This window comes from Emydura macquarii, unplaced genomic scaffold (genome assembly GCF_026122565.2).
Source record: "Emydura macquarii macquarii isolate MOO-44397 ecotype Brisbane River unplaced genomic scaffold, CSIRO-AGI_Emac_v2 contig_509, whole genome shotgun sequence".
Classification (NCBI taxonomy): Eukaryota; Metazoa; Chordata; order Testudines; family Chelidae; genus Emydura; species Emydura macquarii.
Window position 1 is genome coordinate 256060 of NW_027130646.1, and position 10984 is coordinate 267043.

The 10984-nt window shown below is 60.8% G+C and overlaps 1 protein-coding gene across 1 annotated transcript; it reads left to right on the plus strand.

Moving 5' to 3' along the window:
* Positions 1–120: 120 nt before the first annotated feature.
* Positions 121–5874, plus strand: LOC137147205 (protein mono-ADP-ribosyltransferase TIPARP-like). The gene is made up of 5 exons (XM_067539093.1): positions 121–671; positions 2417–2588; positions 2835–3028; positions 3105–3365; positions 5397–5874. Exons 1-5 carry the CDS (start codon positions 121–123, stop codon positions 5872–5874), a joined length of 1656 nt encoding a protein of 551 aa, XP_067395194.1.
* The last annotated feature ends 5110 nt before the right edge of the window (positions 5875–10984 follow it).

Consider the following 10984-nt stretch of genomic DNA (forward strand, 5'->3'; position numbering starts at 1 on the left):
TGACTGGGCTTCTCCTGCGGCTTCTCGTGGCCTGACAAGCCCACCAATGGGGGCAGGGGGCACCCACCGTTCTAAGAACCTTCCCGTTCAAACAGAAGCAGATGGCGGGCGTGGGAGGGGATGGGCCAGAGGATCTCCAGAGGGGTCCTCGGCCAATTGGGGGGGAGCCCCCAAAGGAAACCTTCCCCGGCTGACTCTGACCATGGCCCCGTCACTGAAGGGACCAGCGCAACCCACAGCCAGCCCCAGCAGGAAACGGAGCGCCAGAAACGGAGGTGGAGTGGATTCCCCTCTGGGTGCCCAGGAGAACGGGTCCATCCAGGGCCAGGCAAGACCCCACAGGCGGGACAGGCTGAAGGCCAGGACAGTCCACCCCCTGTCCCTGCCAAACGCTGGCACAGCTCGCCCCCCGCCGCTGAGCGGTGGGTCAGCCAGGAAGGGGTCCCGTTCCACGTCCACCAGGAAGAGGGCATCCGGATCTGTGACAGCTTCCTTCTGGGGCAGTGCCGGCGGCGGGAGAGCTGCCCGCTGCACCACACCCGCTACCCCTTCCACTGGCAGGTGGCGTGGAGCCGCAGGGCGGCATGGCAGAGCCTGAACGACTCATCTCAGCGCCACCTGGAGAAGCTCTACAGCGACGCTCACAATGGCCGGGTGCAGGTCTCGGGCAGGTAAGCGACGGCCGCGCGCCCGCCCCGTCTCTCCCCCCGGGAGCCCACGCCTGGAGAGGGGAGCTTTCTCCCCGCTGCTCCCGCTAGGTGTCCGGTTTTCGACCGGCGAGTCTGGTCACCAAGGGAAGCCGGCAGTGTCCGGTCAGAACCGCTGGCCGGACACTCAAACGTCCGGTTACCCACCGAAACCGGCCTCCGCCATCGGGGCTGCTGGAGGAGCTGCTCCCTGCTCAGCCAACTTCCTGCCACCTGACGGGCCACGCAGAGACGTGGCTGCTGGTTCCTGGGCCCTGCTCCAGCCTCTCCGGCAGAGAGGTAAATATCAGTGCCGGGAGGAGGATCCTGTCTGCCTCCCCTCTGTGTGTCCCGATGGCCCCGCCCTGGTCCATCACTAGGGGATCGACCCCCCTCACCCCACTGTGCCCCGATTGCCCTGGCCTCTCGCTCTGGGGACCAATACCCCCCTCTGCCCCATTATCGAATCACAGAATCCTAGAAGATGGGGGATGGAAGGGACGTCAGGAGATCATCTAGTCCAACCCCCTGCTCAAAGCAGGACTAACCTCAGCTAAACCTCAGCTAAATCATCCCAGCCAGGGCTTTGTCAAGCCGGGCCTTAAAAACCTCTAAGGATGGAGACTCCACCACCTCCCTAGGTAACCCATTCCAGTGCTTCACCACCCGCCTAGTGCAAAAGTTACTCCTAATATCCAACCTAGACCTCCCCCCTGCAACTTGAGACCGTTGCTCCTTGTTCTGTCACCTGCCACCACTGAGAACAGCCTAGCCCCATCCTCCCTGGAACCCCCTTCAGGTAGTTAAAGGCTGCTATCAAATCCCCCCTCATTCTTCTCTTCTGCAGACCAAACAAACCCAGTTCCCTCAGCCTCTCCTCATAAGTCTTGTGCTCCAGCCCCCTCATCATTTTTGTTGCCCTCCGCTGGACTCTCTCCAACTTGTCCACATCCTTTTGCAGTGGGGGGCCCAAAACTGGACACAATACTCCAAATGTGGCCTCACCAATGCCGAATAGAGGGGAATAATCACTTCCTGCGATCTGCTGGCAATGGTCCTCCTAATGCAGCCCAATATGCTATTAGCCTTCTTGGCAACCAGGGCACACTGCTGACTCATATCTAGCTTCTTGTCCACTGTAACCCCAGGTCCTTTTCTGACAAGCTATTATGCCCTGATTGCTCCGGCCCCTTGCTCCAGGGACCAACTTCCCTGCCCTGCTGTGCCCAGACTGCCATAGCCCCTCACTGCAGGGACAGATCCCCACCCTGCTGGGCCCCGATTCCCCCGCTCCGGCCCTTCATTCTGGGAACTGACCCCCTGCCGTGCCCTGATTGGGCAGGCAGGCTCCACGCCAGCTCCTCCCAGCCCGGCTCTGCAGGTGGCAGGTGAGTCCCACGGGCTGGGGGGAGCGTGCGACATGGGAGGGGGAGAGGCAGAGCAGGGGCGGGGCCTCAGGGAAAGGGGCGGGGTCAGGGGCAAGGCCCTGGAGCAAGCGCGGGACAGGGTGTCCGGTTTTCAGCCATTAGAAAGCTGGCAATCCTACGTGTCCCGGCCAGGGCGGGAGTGCTGGGGGTGCAGGTGTCCCGGCATCTCAGTCTCAGCCGCTGCCAGTCAGCAGGAGCAGGAGGCATTTTGGGGAACAGCCCAGTTCCCACCTATCCCGGTCCCGAGCTCTCCCAGCAAAGGGCCCCCTAGGGACGACGGGAGACGTTATTTCCCCTGCCTAGGAGCAGAGCGATGGGGCTCCTGGACCTGCACACCATGGAGCTGAGCTATTCGGGCGGAGTTAGCAGGGCGAGACGGCTGGGCACCACCTCGGACTGGAAGCAGAGTCCTCGCTTCCACACCCGCTGGAAGGTGTACTGGAGGGACGGGCACACGTGGAAGCCTTGTGAGGAGGTAAAGGGAGCCTGGAGGAGGGGGAGTCCCAAGAGGGGGGGCAGGAAAGCCCTCTAATGTCTGGCTGGCGCGTCGTTGGGAGCCGAGATGGTCGGCCCAGGGTTGGATGAAGATGGAGACTGGTTTCCCAGGACCAGCCAGTCCCTCCAGGGCAGGGCCGAGTCCCGAGGCGAGGAGCAGCATGTGTAAGGGTCTCCCTCTTTCAGTCATGCTATGGGGTCAGCTCCTCTTCCTCTCTCTGCTCAGCCCGTCCCCCGCGGCCTCCTGGCAGCCTTTGAGAGGGGCTCTGGGGAGCCCACCTGGGAGTTCCAGGGCCAGCTCTACACCATGGATCTGAGGGCCCCCCAGCAGAGCACTGAAGACCTGGGATCTCTTCGCCCCACCCCGATCCAGCGCCGGCCTGCCTACCGCTCGCTGAGCCGCATGGCGCGGTATCTGTGGTAAGTGATGCTGTGGCCGTGGGGACCAGAGCTGTGTTGTGACAGAACAGCAGCTCCTATCTCCTTATCTCCTTAGGACAGTCCCAAGGGGCCCCATGGGCCTCTTCCATCCTGTCCCCGGGGAGAGACCCACAGACGGGTACCGGGGCCCGTATCCCGCCACCTGGGTCCCCCAGCCGCCCCAGGGCCAGGCCTTCCTACCTGCAGAGGTGGCCTCCTCGGAAGCGGTGTACCGCCAGATCTGTGAGCTCTTCCACGCATCCGTCCCGGAGGAGACCGCGCTGGTGCTGAGGATTTACAGGATCCGGAACGATGCACTCTGGGAAAGATACCGCAGGTAGGAAGAGGAACGGCTGCTGTGAGAGATGGGGCGGGGGGATCAGACCAGGCCATTGACCACTCCAGAGGGTCTGAGATTGAATCCAAACTTGAGGGTCTTTCCCTCTGACAAGGGGACAGAGGGTGGGTGAAGGTGGAATGAGTCGCAGAGGGGATGGGAGCTGGGAATCAGAGAAGACGAGGGTTGGGAGGGACCTCAGGAGGTGTCTAGTCCAGCCCCCTGCTCACAGCAGGGCCCACCCCAACTAAACCATCCCAGCCAGGGCTTTGCCAAGCCGGGCCTTAAAAACCTCTAAGGATGGAGATTCCACCACCTCCCTAGGTAACCCATTCCAGTGCTGCACCACCCGCCTAGGGAAAACTTTTTCCTAATATCCAACCTAGACCTCCCCCACTGCAACTTGAGACCATTGCTCCTTGTTCTGTCATCTGCCACCACTGAGAACAGCCTAGCCCCATCCTCCCTGGAGCCCCCTTTAGGTAGTTGAAGGCTGCTATCAAATCCCCCCTCATTCTTCTCTTCTGCAGACTAAACAAGCCCAGTTCCCTCAGCCTCTCCTCATAAGTCCTGTGCTCCAGCCCCCTAATCATCTTTGCTGCCCCACTGGATTCTCTCCAATTTGTCCACATCTTTCCTGTAGTGGGGGGCCCAAAACTGGACACAATACTCCAGATGTGGCCTCATCAGTGCCAAACAGTGGAGAATAGTCCCTTTCCCTCGATCTGCTGGCAATGCTCCTCCTAATGCAGCCCAATATGCCGTTAGCCTTCTTGACAACCAGGGCACACTGCTGACTCATATCCAGCTTCCTGTCCACTGTAACCCCCAGGTCCTTTTCTGCAGAACTGCTGCCTAGTCAGTCGTCCCCAGTCTGTAGCTGTGCAAGTGTAGCATGGCTCATCCTATAGCTCCTCAGCAGAGGTCCCCTCGGAGCATTATCTCATGCACTAATCTGCATGCCCCGTTCTGCCCAGAAGTGGGAGAAGAGAAGGTCCCCGCCCTGGGACGCTCACAGTCTGGCTAGACACAGACAAAGGATGCGAGGCACAAAGCTGGGGCCCCAGGAGGTAGATTCCTCAGGCAGGGGCTGCAGCACTCTCCGAGGGGCTGGAATCACCCGTCTGCAGGACCATTACAATCGCCTGGCCTCAGACGTTTCCCCAGTGACTCCAAGGCGCCTGTCTCGCGGTTGAGCTGGAGTCTGTCCTTTAGAGCCACGGCCTGCCTCGACGGAAAGACGTCAGTGGGCGTCAGGAAAGAGGATGGGTGCTGTGAGGAGGGGTGTGAAGGCAGAGGAACGGGGTGCCTGGATTGTACAGGATCAGGGATGCCCAGGGGAGCAAGAGACCCCAGGGGAGGGGGAGAGACATCCAGGAGGATGAGCCAGAAGGAGCCATCTGTGACCGTGGGAAGGGCCCGTCTCGGGGGGCACGTAGGGTGTGGGGGGGTTAAGGCTGGGAGGAGAGGAAGAGGAGCTGAGGCAGATGAAGGCGTCAGGAGGCGAAGGGACACGGGCTGGTTGCTGGAGGGAAGGTCGGGGTGGAGGAACCGTCTGCTCTGGGCTGGGGAGGGCAGACAGCGCGGGAAGGGAGGCAGAGGAGGGAGGGACGGTGGGGGAGGGAGTCCAGCGGGGGATGGGGCTGCGGGAGGCAGCTCATGGGGGTTGGAAGCTGAGAAGAGGGACACCTCCCAGCCGGACCGGACCGCGGTGTGGAGGGGAGGAAGCTGGGTAGGCTGGGCCAGGAGAGGAGAGAGAGTTCCCACGGGGTGGCCCCGAAGCTGGAAGAATCCTGAGCAGAGAAAGCAGGGGTCCTGGGGGTGGGGGAGTTGAGGGGAAACTGAGGCAGAGAGGGACTGAGTCCCCTGGGGCTGGAGGGGCAGGACCGGGTGGGGGAGGAGAATGAACGTGTCGTCGAGGGAACTGGTCTCGCGGCTGGATCCCCAGAGGCGCTCCGTGGCCAGGGGGTGAGCCAGGTCTGGGGAGCAGTGAGGCTAACGCCCCTGAGTTCCCCTTTGCACCCCCCTCAGCCAGAAGGAGCGGATGTCCCGAGGACGCTCAGCCCAGGAGAACCGGCTCCTGGAGCGGCACCTCTTCCATGGGACCGCGGCGGAAAACGTGGCGCCCATCTGCCGGGTGAACTTTAACCCCCGCCTCTCCGGAAAGCACGGCGCTCATTACGGCCGCGGCTGCTACTTCTCCTCCCACGCCGACGGCTCCCACGGCTTCGCTCTGGCCGGCCGTGCCGGGCAGCGCCACATGTTCCTGGCCAAGGTCCTGGTGGGCAGGTCTGCGCTGGGGCGCCACGAGTACGCCTGGCCCCCGGAGATGGAGCCCGGCGGGCGGCGCTATGACTCCTGCAGCAATGGTGCCCAAGAACCCAACGTCTACGTGATCTTCGACAGCAGCCAGTGCTACCCCTACTTCGTCATCTGCTACAAACTGCTGGGCGACCCCGTGATGCTGGACGGTGTCGGAGGAGCCGCTCCCTTGGCCCAGAATCCCTGAGTGGGGGGTCCCCCGGGGGCGGGTTCACACAGCTGACCTTTCCCCCGGCTCTCACGGCACGCCCGGTTGGGTTCGCACAGCGAGGGGGTGAGAGAGTGTGGAGCCCACCCCGCGTGCGTGATAAGAACGAGCCTGCCGGTTCCTGGAGGATTCAAACCCCCCCGTGATGCTACTGGCATGTGATCGGTTCCCACGACCCCATTCCCTCCATCCCGCTCTTACTGCCTGCCTGGAGACCCTCTGCCCGGAGAAGAAAGACAGAGTTTGGGCAAGCACCATTTGCTGCACTGCCCTGAAGGAGGCACTGCTGAGCCCCATACAAATGTCCCTCTCCTCCCGGTCTCACTAGGTGTCAGAAAGGGGCAAGGCCACCGGGAAATCCCCCCAAGCTCATTAACACTGTTCATTGACAGCGCTGCTGAGTGAAATTCATTTCTCTCTCCCATCCCAGCCAATCCTCACCTGGGAACAGCCCCCTCTCCGGGTTTAATAGTAACAGTGATATTAATATTGTCTGTGCATTAAAGGCTGGGGGAAAGCTACTTTTGTTTGGTTAACATCCACCTTCTTGTCTGTTACGCCGTGCGCTCCTGGGAAGTCACCGGTTACAGGGCGGAGATCGACGTAAGCCGGGGGCCGAGGGCTCTTGTTTTAAAACTAAGCTTTTGAGACGATGAAAAAGTGTCCGCTGCTTTGTCGAAAGAGCACGTGTCAGCACCGATGAGCTGTGTGTATGTGAGAGTGTGTGTGTATGTGTGTGTGTGAGTGAGAGAGAGTGAGTGTGTGTGTGAGTGAGAGAGTGTGTGTGTGTGCGAGTGTATGTGTGTGTGAGTGTGTGTGTGTGAGTGAGTGAGTGTATGTGTGTGAGAGTGTATGTGTGTGAGTGAGTGTGTGTGAGAGTGAGTGTGTGAGAGTGAGTGTGTGTATGTGTGTGAGTGAGAGTGAGTGTGTGTGTGAGTGTGTGTGTGTGAGTGAGTGTGTGCATGAGACAGGCGTGAACCTCTCCTATGACTAGGGGGCTGTGTGAGGTGAGGAGCCCCGGAACCAGGGTGGGGGATTCAGCCTGTGCCGCCATCCGCCAGGGCCTGGGCTCTGGAGCCGCTCAGGACGCAGCCAGTCCGGACTCTAGAGCTTCGGCGTCTGCTCCTGGGTCACCCGTGCGGGCGTCTCCTGAGCCTGGCCTCAGAGGTTCAGCCCCCCCACCCCCCACTGCTGGCTTGTCCCTCGCTTGGGAGCTGAAGCAGAGGGATGGCCTCCTGGGGGAACTGGCTTCTCTCTCCTCCGGCCTCCTTCCCTCCCTGCAGTGACAGACGTGCAGCAGCCCGTGCCAGCCACCTCCTCTTTCTCCCCTGGCGCCATGTCCTTCCTGCACGGCTGGAGGGGCGGGGGACTGGGGAAAGGGAGAAGGAGAGGCACATGCCCGCAAGAGGGAACCTGGTCCCCCAGGCACCAGCACCAACCCCCCAGCTGTCCCATGGCCTGTCCTAGGGCACATGAGGATGCCTGGGCAGCTGGGGGCGGGGGGTGCTGCCCGGGCGTGGGGGAGCCTGGATCCATACCACCCTTCACCCTTTCCCTTGGGTGCCTGCTGCCCCCCGTTCCTGCCTGGCACCCAACGGATGGAGCAGTGAGAGGAGCGGCCGAGGTCTCTGGTTGCTGGCAGACGAAGAAGCTCAGCAAGCCCCCTTGGAGCAAACACAGCTGCCCCTGACGCCCCGCTGGGTGCCTGAGGTCCCCAGCCAGGCCGCCGGCAGGCGTGATGGGGCTGCCCGGTGCACATATGTCACAGGCAGCACCAGACATGCGGCAGCCTTTGCTACCTGCCTGACAACTACCCCAGGGACGCGTCACCTCTCCCCCCCAGCTCGTGCACTGACGGCTTCCCTTGTACATGGCTCTGCCTGAGCCTGGCACAAGGGGGCTGTAGCAGCGTCCCAGGACCCCTAGAGTGTGAGGGAGAGCCTAGAAATGAGTGCAACATCCCACCCAGAACCGACTTTATCTTCCCGGGGCTCAGCCCGCAATGCACTGCCCAGCCACGTCACTGCGTGGCAGAGCCAGCCGGGCGTGTTAGGTGGAACGCAGGCTACGAGCAAAACAGTCCCTTCATTTAGCTTACAACCAAACTCTTTGAACCAGAGAATCCCGGCACTTACCAGCGAGCTCTGTTAGCCTGTCTGGTTTCCCCACAGGGCCCAATGCAGGGCTGTAACCTGGGTGCATTTACGAGTTTCTCACCGGTCAAATTTTAATTATTTAAATTCATGGATGACACTAAGCTGCGGGGAGTGCTGGATATGCTGGAGGGCAGGATAGGATACAGAGTGACCTAGACAAATTGGAGGATTGGGCCAAAAGAAATCTGATGAGGTTCAACAAGGACAAGTGCAGAGTCCTCCACTTAGGATGGAAGAATCCCATGCACAGCTACAGACTGGGGACCAACGAACTGGGCAGCAGTTCTGCAGAAAAGGACCTGGGGTTACAGTGGACAAGAAGCTGGATATGAGTCAGCAGTGTGCCCTGGTTGTCAAGAAGGCTAATAGCATATTGGGCTGCATTAGTAGGAGCATTGCCAGCAGGTCGCGGGAAGTGATTATTCCCCTCTATTCAGCATTGGTGAGGCCACATTTGGCGTATTGTGTCCAGTTTTGGGCCCCCCACTACAGGAAAGATGTGGACAAATTGGAAGGAGTTCAGCAGAGGGCAACAAAAATGATGAGGGGGCTGGAGCACAAGACTTATGAGGAGAGGCTGAGAGAATTGGGCTTGTTTAGTCTATAGAAGAGATAAGTGAGGGGGGATTTGATAGCAGCCTTCAATTACCTCAAAAGGGGTTCCAGGGAGGATGGAGCTAGGCTGTTCTCAGTGGTGGCAGGTGACAGAACAAGGAGCAATGGTCTCATGTTGCAGTGGGGGAGGTCTAGGTTGGACATTAGGAAAAAGTTTTTCCCTAGGCGGGTGGTGAAGCACTGGAATGGGTTACCTAGGGAGGTGGTGGAATCTCCATCCTCAGAGGTTTTCAAGGTGCAGCTTGACAAAGCCCTGGCTGGGATGGTTTAGTCAGGGCTGGTCCTGCTTTGAGCAGCGGGTTGGACTAGACACCTCCTGAGGTCCCTTCCAACCCTCATCTTCTATGAGCCTATGATGTGACATCAGTGGAGCTGCAGAGATCCTGGCTGAGGATTGGGCCCGAATCATAGAAGATTACAGTTGGAAGGGACGTCAGGATGTATCTACCGCTCCCCCAGCTTTGTGTCATCTGCAAACTTGCTGAGGGTGCAATCCACACCATCCTCCGCACTCCGCTTGTGACCGGCTGCCAGCTAGTTACTGCTCCGCTTGTTACCCAGGCTGCGCTCCTGCAGCGTCTCAGGTAACGCGATCAATAATTGAGTGGGTAGCGAGGCGGAGGGAGGGTTCCTGGGCTCTCAGGGCCAGCGGTGCCTGGGCGAGCTTCGAAAAGCCCCTTGCCTGCAGGCGGTCGAGGAACAGACAGGTAGGAGCTTTTCTTGCCTCACGGTAGCTACTGGCAACCTGGGGGAGTTCGGGGCATGAGGCGGCATTCTCCCCTGGCTACGCCTCTGTCAGCGGGACGGGAGAGGGGCGCAAGACAGCCCAGAGCGTGGCCCCGCGAAGGGCGCGGGGGAGCATGAACGTGTCAGAAAGCGAGGGGGGCAGAAAGGGAGCCAGTGACGCTGGTTCTGAGCGAAGCTTGGCCCATTAGAGGCGAAGGGAGTTGTGCGCTCTATGCCACCTTCGTCAGCCTCCGGATTCAGGGACCCGTCTGAGCGCCGGCTTGCCCAGGGCTGATTTAATTCCCGCCTGGCTGCCAAGCCCCACCCGGGCTCCGGGGGGTTCTGGGCAAGCCCCTGCACCATGGGTCGGCGTAGGGCAGCACCACCCCGGGGGGCAGGCGCCGAGACTGGAGGAACTTCTGGAGAGGCTGGTGAGCGGTTTTCCTGATGGAAAAAACCAGACTTGGGGCCTGTGTGCGTAGGGGAAAGACTGGGGGACCTAAGGCCTTAACCGTGCGAAGGAAGATCTCCGGGTTCAGTTGAGCAGCTGAAGGGGAGCTCCCGCACTCTGTGACGCGCACAAATGCGCCGTGGGCTGGGGATCCTCTCGGGGAGAGCAGAGCAGCCTGAGCCGTCACCCGGCCCTTTCCGGCAAAGAGCCGGGCGGGTGCAACTCCGCAAACGGGTTGTGCGGGCTGAAACCTTCTCCCCGTCCCCACGGGTCTGGGCTCTGGGAAATCCACAGGCCCTGAGTTTTGGGGGAGACCCCCCCCCCCCCGGAGGCAGGTGACAGCTATAGGGGACGGTGTCCCCTGGGCATAGGGCTGCAGGGACCTTCCTACCGCCACTGAGCCAGCCAGCTCCTCTGCTGAGCGGCCAGCCTGGCCTGGCCCCCCCGGGAGGGGCCACTCGCCAGCGCCAGAGGCCGCGCGGCTACAGGGCAGAGCCAGGGACGGACTCCAGCGCTGATGCCTGTAACAGAAGCCGCTGGCATCGGTGGCTTCCGACCCTGCTGTAACTGGAGCCACCGACCTGTGGTGTTCAAACGGGAGCCCAGAGACAGGCACTGAAATCCCGAGGGGCTGAGGACCTCCCACGCCGCTCGGCTTCTACGGGGTGATCAGTCCCTAGGGAACTCGGGCCCCTTTTATGTAGCCTAAACGTGGGCTTTTGTGCCTGACTTAGACACCCAAGGCTGGAGACCGTGGCTGTAATGGTCCCGGGCCTCAGTTTCCCCATCTGCAACATGGAGGGACTGCACCTCCCTGGGGGGGGTTATGGCAATTAAGTAGTTAATAGGTGTAAAGTGCCAGACGAGTCCCAACCAGCCCAAACTCTCCCTAGACTGGGAACCCAATCGCCCCCCCAGGTTCCCAATTTATTATGGCCGAGCGTGCCTTGTGAAATGTCTGCTCTGCTCGGCCGCTGGCATGAAGCAGCTGGGCTCTGCGGCGGCCGCAGGGTGGGGTGGGAGGGTGAATGGGGCTTAACAATCCCCGCCTGCCCCCATTAGGTAGGTTATTCCTCAGCTGTATTAGGGCAGTTCTGAATGTTTCCCGAGGAGCCGGTCCCTGCCCCGAATAGCTCACAAG

What these genes read in the sequence shown, in the direction of transcription:
- LOC137147205 (XM_067539093.1), top strand. Translation starts at nt 121, where the DNA reads ATGGGCCAGAGGATCTCCAGAGGGGTCCTCGGCCAATTGGGGGGGAGC. An exon ending in CGGGTGCAGGTCTCGGGCAG is followed by an intron (nt 672 to 2,416) that starts GTAAGCGACGGC and finishes TCCCCTGCCTAG; the next exon opens with GAGCAGAGCGATGGGGCTCC. An exon ending in CGCATGGCGCGGTATCTGTG is followed by an intron (nt 3,029 to 3,104) that starts GTAAGTGATGCT and finishes TTATCTCCTTAG; the next exon opens with GACAGTCCCAAGGGGCCCCA.